General features: G+C 34.4%; 1 protein-coding gene across 1 annotated transcript; it reads left to right on the top strand.

Annotated features, from left to right (window-relative positions):
* The first annotated feature begins 2,126 nt into the window (after positions 1 to 2,126).
* On the top strand, positions 2,127 to 6,634 carry LOC138078166 (NKG2-A/NKG2-B type II integral membrane protein-like). Its single transcript, XM_068970738.1, has 6 exons — positions 2,127 to 2,313; positions 2,700 to 2,798; positions 3,289 to 3,342; positions 3,868 to 4,019; positions 6,094 to 6,194; positions 6,517 to 6,634. Exons 1-6 carry the CDS (start codon positions 2,127 to 2,129, stop codon positions 6,632 to 6,634), a joined length of 711 nt encoding a protein of 236 aa, XP_068826839.1.
* The last annotated feature ends 1,284 nt before the right edge of the window (positions 6,635 to 7,918 follow it).

The raw sequence follows: 7,918 nt of genomic DNA, 5'->3' as shown, positions 1-7,918 counted from the left end.
TATAAATTTATTTATTTTGATTGGAGGTTAATTACTTTGTAATATTGTATTGGTTTTGCCGTACATCACCGTGAATCCGCCACAGGTATACATAATTGGAACCCAAAGTCTCCTATTTTCTGGAGGTGTGTGATAAGCTAAACTCTCTTCAACTAGCCTAACTGTGAGGATTTCCTGTTCAAACCTGAAGTGACACACTGATGGCAAATCAATATTTTCCATTGTAGCTTCACTCTGAGGCGTCACAGGGCAGCCTGTGAAGCTCACAGACGTTTCTTATTCTTGTCTGGGTTTTAAGTTTTTAAATTTCTCCTTTTGTTACCAGCTATAGCAGGTCTATTTTTAGAGAGTAACCTGATCTGCACACTAAAGAATGCACAACTTCCTGGCCAACAGAAGGTATGTGTCCCTCCTCTCCTGTCTCTCTACTAGACCGTCTCACTTAGTGGGGACTAACAATTGTTAGAGGTGATGCAACTGAGGTATAGTAAATATACAACAAAATCAAAGTAGAACATTGGTTTTTTTTAAATAATTTGGTATAAAAATTACCATAAAAAAAAATATTGGGTGATTTCTCCAAGTATTCAAATTATTGTCTGTAGAATGCTAGTCAAGTGAATACACACATGCATATTTGGGTGTGTATATAATATTAAGTGAAATTAATTGACCTCATGATAGGGAACAATTAGTTTTGAATTTTATAATCAGTAGATGGTAAGCTTTTTGTATAATAATATGTTTATACATATTTTGCTCAACATCTATAAACATTCTTGGAAAGGAATTCATTACATAGCAAAAGGCCAAACATAATTCCTTCTATATGTATTAGATTGAATAAAACAACCCTAATTTTTTAATAAAATTAAAGATGAAGTAACTTCTTAAAGGCTAATTTAAACTTAATTGTCATAATTAAAGTATTTAAAAAAAATCAAACATTGCATAAATTATATGTTATACTAACACATATAAAGGCTGATATAAATCAGAAATAGTACCATAGAAATGATGACTAAGATATTAATTAAAACTGATAATTACTGAGAACTTATAAATTCCAGGTTGAGTGCTCAGTGTTACACACATCCTATATTGCTTAAACTAATTTCCATTTTATATTAATAATATAGATTACCAGATAGTAAAAAACTTTTTGAAGGTCACATTTTATAAATTTCAGTCATAATTAATTTCCAGATATTTCTGACTACTGCACCAATTGTCTGAATTATTAAATTATGTTATCTGGATTTTTTATAAGTAATTACCATCACTTATACAGCTATAATGACCTTTACTAACTTTGACATCTATCTGATCTTTCTGGAAGTTTGAACCAACAATGTTCTTCCATAAATGACCTATACATGTTTATCATTTTGTGGGTTCAGATATTAGCCATTAAATCAATTATCAACTACTTTTGTAAAATAAGTATTTTTTAGTATTTCCTATTGTTTTATGTTTCATATTACTTTGTTATATATGTTTAATGGGTCATGTAACATTTTCCAATATATGAAGCATTTCCTCAGTTTTTAATGCTTTCTCAGAACTCCTCAACCATTTGAAATAAAGACCATTTGTTATCCCTTTTCATCAATAAATGTAAGTCACCAAATAATGTAGTTTAGTGTAGGAAATTATTGTATATGTCAACATTACTCTCTCCTCATCTTTAAAGAACTGTTTTTAACCATTATTAAATTTCAAAATTATCACAAATATGGGTGAATCTCTCTTGTTAACAGAACATTTTAATTTTAACACACGCACTATGATGGTTTTAAAATATTTCCATGGAATCTGACTTAATAAGGATATTATTGTTCATGAACTTCTTTATACCTCCCTAATTTATTGCTTTTCATTGTTTCAATCAATAATTTATGTGTCAAATATAGAATATCTTTTTCAAAAAAGCATTCTATTGTAAAAAAAAAAACTTGTTTAAAGTTCTAAGAAATTTAGAACCAGGCTTTAAGTTTGTTCAGCTGCAAAGTGAGCGCTAAGCTCTTTGCCCCGTCTGTGTCATTATACCAGGGTTCTTGTCTCACATACACCACTCAACCTCAGTTCACTTAAAGCAGAGTCCTTGGTCTCACTCTGCTGCAGAGATGAATAACCAAGGAGTAACCTATGCAGAACTGAAGGGAGTCAAGAACTCAAAGAGGCAGAAAATAAAATCTAAGGTTTCTAAAAGTTCTATTTCAATGACTGAGCAGGAATTAACATATGTAGAATTAAATCTTCAAAATGCTTCTCAGAATCTTCATGGGAACGACAAGAATTACCACTCCAAAGGTAAACGCTTACTAGACACACAATGGAACTGTTCTAGGATGTGCAGTGGGGGTGCAGAGGTGTGGAGAAAGAGTAGGGGATAAGCTCACATGTTTTTCACTTCAAGGAACAGAATTTAAAGCTGGATATGGGATTCTGATGTGAAATCAGAGGACTACTTTTATTCTGGCATTACTATCATTTGAAATCTTTGACCAACAGCTCATGTCGACTTATATTTGCTGAAAATGCAATGGTATATTCTGAGAGAAAGACTACAGTGGTCAAAATGGGTTGGGGTCCAAGTTTATATCCATAACTCTGTGTGCGTGTGGGTTCTTGTGTACGTAAATGCTAAGCAACTGTCCCTATCACTCCTTTCTCAGTTTCCTTTTCTGTCCCTGCAGGTTCACCATCACCTCCAGAGAAGTTCATTGCTGGGATCCTGGGAATCATCTGCTTTGTCTTGATGTCCACTGTGTTGACAGTGATCATTGTTACTCCCTGTAAGTACATTTTTGAAAAACTGTAAGGGAACTTATCACTTTACTGATGGTCAGTGCTGCTAAACATTTCATAATATTATAGAATGTGTCTATCATTAAAATACATGCATTTAGAATAAATGCAGTATGTTATATCTAATTTGTCAGAAATATACAACACAGGAGAATTACAGAGAGCATGTATATGTATATTCTGATTTCATAACTCAAAAGCATGCTTTAGGAGATTTAAAGATCTTAATGAGAAATACAAATTAATTCTTGAGATTGGTTAAAGCAAATACTGTAAGACATGGTGAAGTTTGTTCCGTTAGGTTTTTGAAATATTTTTTCCATCATGTCTTTATTACCTAATTAATTTTTCTTGCTAAATCAGTTTCATTTCAGATTACTCTAATTTTAAACAATAAACTGAATTCTCAAGCTTATAAACTAAAATCATTATAATTTATTTAAAGCAATATTAACTTTTTAATGATTAATTTTGTAGCTACTGTAATACAGGAACAGAATTACTCCTCTCTCATAACAAGGCTCCAGAAAGGTACATAATGATTTTCAAAGTTCTGATATGAATACAGTTCATTTTTGTCTCTATCTTAGGCTAGTGAAAATAAGAATAGACTTGGGGATAGAACATCATTTATAAAATCAGGCAATAAACATTCATAAATGTATGATTATAGGAGGGTGCTCCTCCTATGCAATAATATGCTCACCATATCCATTGTTGGCAATTGGCTCTAATTTCCTCCTGCTATAATATGATGAGACAAATAATTTTGCTATTCTAAAATAGAAGTTTCATTTCTTGATTTTCAGGACATGTAAAGAGGAGATATTTCTATGTGTTTGCTTTATATGAGGACATATATTAAAGACAGACCCTCTCTATGAATGCATGAATGAGATTTGTTTTATATGTACCAGCCTTGAGGTTGCATAGATATGTTATTTTATATATGTGTGTGTATGCATACATATGTCTACCTCTATGCATATGTGTAAGTTAATTTTTATTTTTCAAATTCAAACTGTTTTTGAATAGTAATTCATAATCTTTCCTCAGAATATCATTGTGGTCATTGCCCAAAAGACTGGCTTACATATTCCAACAATTGCTATTATACTAGTCTGGAAAAAAAATCATGGAATGAGAGTTTGATATCCTGTGCTGCTAAGAATTCTACTCTGCTTTATATAGATAATGAAGAGGAAATGGTAAGATATTCAATGTTTCCAACACTTTGCTGAAGGCTTGATTTAGTCAACATTATATTTGTTAGGATTCACTTGTGCTTTTGTACATATTTGTAGCTTGTTTATTTTAAGGTCTGCTAGTATTCCATTAAACAATGGAATGCAACTTTATGATACTTTATTTACATTTTTATACCATTCATGCATGTGTGGTAATTTCTGGTTCTTGCTTTTCATAGAAAACCATGCTTATATAAATGCTATTAAATTCTAAATTACACTGTGCTATCTAATTTTACCATACATAAAGGAAAATAAGCATATGATTTTGCCTATAGAATTATGTAATTGCACATCAGATCATGGAATAGAAGTTTCAACTTCCCAGCAGCCCCACCCCTCTGTAATACCTTATCACTTCTCCACCTCCTAATTTACTCACTGTCCTGACTTTTGATATTATAGAATCTCTTTGATTGCTTTTGAATCATATCCATGGAATCCCGTGTTCGTGCTTAGTCGTTCAATCGTGTCTGACTCTTTGCAACCTCATTAACTTCAGCCTGTCAGGCTCCTGTGTCCACAGAATTTTCCAGGCAAGAATACTGAAGTGGGTTGCCATTTTCTACTCCAGGACATGGAATCATACAGGTTGTCCCTGTCTCATCACTGCCATACGATATTTTGCAGTTCCTCCAAATGTTTGCATTTATGTGACGTTTGTAAATTTCCACAGCTCATTGTGTGAATTCAACATTTAAGATCCATTCTTTCCAATGCCTCTGGGTGGAGATGGAGTCTTACACCCTCAGGGATAAAGAGGCTTCCTAGCTTCAGTAGTTTTAGTCAAGACATCCGCTTTGCTGGTCCCACCCCCACCCCTATCACCCAACACTAGTGTCTCTCAGTGGAGGAAACAGAGGCAATTTCTCTGACTGCTCCTTGTTAAGTGTCCTGAGAGATCACCTTATAAGGCTTATGTGGTGTTGCCCACACAGTTCTCTCAACACACAGGAGGAATGGCTTACCTGTGCCACCCTCAACAGCTAGGTTAGCTATTGGGTGTTTGGGAAGTAAGAGGCCGAGGTCACTTTCACCTGGTTGGTGGGGAGATACAAGATGCCCCTAATTATCATTCCCTCACCTCCCACCTTGTTCTCTCATCACGGAGAAATGGTTAGCGATAACAGAGGAGTGGGACTGCTGGGAAGTCTCAGGCCGCATCACCCTTCCATTTCCACCTTTCAGAGTTCTTCTTTCTCATGTCTTTCATTAGTTCCCATGTTTACAGTTGACCTTAGCAGGGAGGACCAGAGAGAAATGAGTCTCTTACCCCTTGTCTGGTCCACCGGATTCCACCAATACAGAAACAGATGGCTTTGGGGTTTATCTAGTCAAAGAATGGTGTCAGGCTCAGAAAACCAAATCTTCGGCTCTCATGTCACTTATTTTCTCAATTTCATTTCCTCAATTTCCCTCTAAAACTGAAATTCTGAGAAACATATCATAGTAGAGAAATCCATTGATATTGTCACAATATCCAGAAAAGTGTATGTCATGGAATCTATAGACTTATTTAAAGCCTTGCTATGTTAGTTTTGACATGAGGAAAAATGAAATTATATGAATCAGGATTTTCTTCATTGCACATATTCAATTACTCCACCTTCTTATCCCTGAGGCTTAATGTTAGATGTTCACAGCTGTAAGGATCCCCAAGTTGTTATGCAAGGTGTATTCTTTTGTGCAATCTCTACAACTAATTCACGTCTTTGTAAATATTCCCTTTATTAAATGGCTGTCCAAAAAAAAGGAATTTTCCTTATTAACATTAGAACACAGTGAAACTGATAAGTATAAATGCTGAGTTGATTTTGAATCAAAAGTACAGATATTGGTTAATATTTATGGCACTATTAAAACTTCAAACTTTCAACTCTTATGTTTTTTAGTGTTAGATTAGAATCTAACATGCTCAATTTGTTCAAAGAATGAAAAATGCTATGAAAGAACACATCCTTTGACTTGCATTTTAAAAATTAACAAAAACATTTCATAATGACTATTTAAGTGAAAATTATTTATTTGGGGCTAGGAATTTCTGATGTCCCTATCAATTATATCATGGATTCAAGTCTCTCGTGAAGGTCGCGGTCGTCCTTGGATGTGGCTAAATGGTTCAACTTGCAAACTACAGTAAGTTTGTAAAAAGAATGCTATATAGAGGAGGAAAAATATATAAAAAAGAAATATTTTAAAAATAATACAAATACATTTGTTTAGTCAAATTATAGACAGCTGAAGGAAGATATTGAAAGTTAATAAAATGTTAATACCAATGTTGAAAAATAAGCTACTCTGTAGCCCAATTTCTGAGTAACAAGCTCTTACTGAAATTTTATTAAAGACTATATTACCCATTTTCAAACTATCTTGTATTACAGTTACATGGAAAATGCTATTGTTTCCTGAGTTGTCTTCATAGAATATAACAGAATTATGCATTTTTCCGTAACAGGATAACAGACTATTTACCTGGTGAACATAACTGTGCTGTACAATCTGAATGGGGCATAAGAGCAGAAGACTGTCAGTTTCCAAATGCCTATCATTGCAAGCACAAGCTTGAGAATTAAAACATGAGTTTGGATGCTGTTGGGTAACCTGACCTTTTATGAAATGGAAATAATATTCTGACTGCATACATTTTAAAATGACTTTTTTTTTTTCTGATAATGAAAGTTTTTCAAAAACAGTTGAAATATAATTGTGTGTGCTCATTCGTTCAGTTGTGTCTGACTCTTTGAGACCCCATGGACTATAGGCTGTCAGGCTTCTCTGTCCAAGGAATTCTCCAGTCAAGAATACTGGAGTGGTTCTATTCCTAGATTTTTAAGGAATTTCCACACTGTTCTCCATAGTGGCTGTACCAGTTTGCATTCCCATCAACAGTGTAAGAGGGTTTCCTTTTTCTCCACACCCTGTCCAGCTACTGTTGTTTGTCGACTTTTTTATGGTGGCCATTCTGACTGGCAGAGACGATACCTCATTGTGTTTTTAATTTGCATTTCTCTAGTAATGAGTGATGTTGTGATATGAGAAAGCTACATATCTTTCGTGTGTCTTATTAGCCCTCTGTATATCTTTGGAGAAATGTCTGTTTAGTTCTTTGGCCCACTTTTTGATTGGGTTGTTCATTTTTCTGGTATTGAGCTGCATGAACTGCTTGTATATTTCGGCGCTTGATTCTTTGTCAGTTGTTTCATTTGCTGTTATTATCCTCCATTCTGAAGGCTGCCTTTCCACCTGGCTTATAGTTTCCTGCATTATGCAAAAGCTTTTAAGTTTAACCAGGTCCCATTTGTATTTTTGTTTTTATTTCCATTACTCTGCAAGGTGGGTCATAGAGGATCTTGCTGTGATTTATGTCAGAGGGTGTTATGCCTCGGTTTTCCTCTAAGAGTTGTAATAGTCTCTGGTGTTACATTTAATCCATTTTGAGTTTATTTTTGTTTATGGTGTTAGAAAGTGTTCTAGTTTCATTCTTTTGCAAATGGTTGACTGGTTTTCCCAGCACTTGAATAAGTTCTATGAGGTGCATGAAACTGGAGCCTATTATACACAGGGAACTAAGTCAGAAAGAGAACCATCAATACACTATATTAAAGCATATATATGGACTTTAGAAAGAAGATAACAACGATCCTATACACAAGGCAAAAAAAGAGACACATGTAAAGAACAGACTTTTGGAGTATGAGGGAGAAGGCGAGGGTGGGATGATTTGAGAGAATAGCATTGAAACATGTATATTACCATACATAAAAGAGATGACCGGTGCAAGTTGGATGCATGAAGCAGGACACGCAGAGCTGGTGGTCTGAAACAACCCAAGGGATGGAGGAGGGAGGAAGGTGAGA

This window comes from Capricornis sumatraensis, chromosome 4, assembly GCF_032405125.1.
Source record: "Capricornis sumatraensis isolate serow.1 chromosome 4, serow.2, whole genome shotgun sequence".
NCBI classification, from domain to species: Eukaryota; Metazoa; Chordata; class Mammalia; order Artiodactyla; family Bovidae; genus Capricornis; species Capricornis sumatraensis.
Note: the sequence above shows the minus strand (reverse complement) of the source record. Positions and strands in the feature narration are given on the sequence as shown.

Bases quoted from the DNA above. Each gene is read 5' to 3' on its own strand.
- LOC138078166 (XM_068970738.1), top strand. From the start codon at position 2,127: ATGAATAACCAAGGAGTAACCTATGCAGAACTGAAGGGAGTCAAGAAC. The intron at 4,020-6,093 runs GTAAGATATTCA...ATTTGGGGCTAG, and splicing joins TAGATAATGAAGAGGAAATG to GAATTTCTGATGTCCCTATC. The intron at 6,195-6,516 runs GTAAGTTTGTAA...TTTCCGTAACAG, and splicing joins GGTTCAACTTGCAAACTACA to GATAACAGACTATTTACCTG.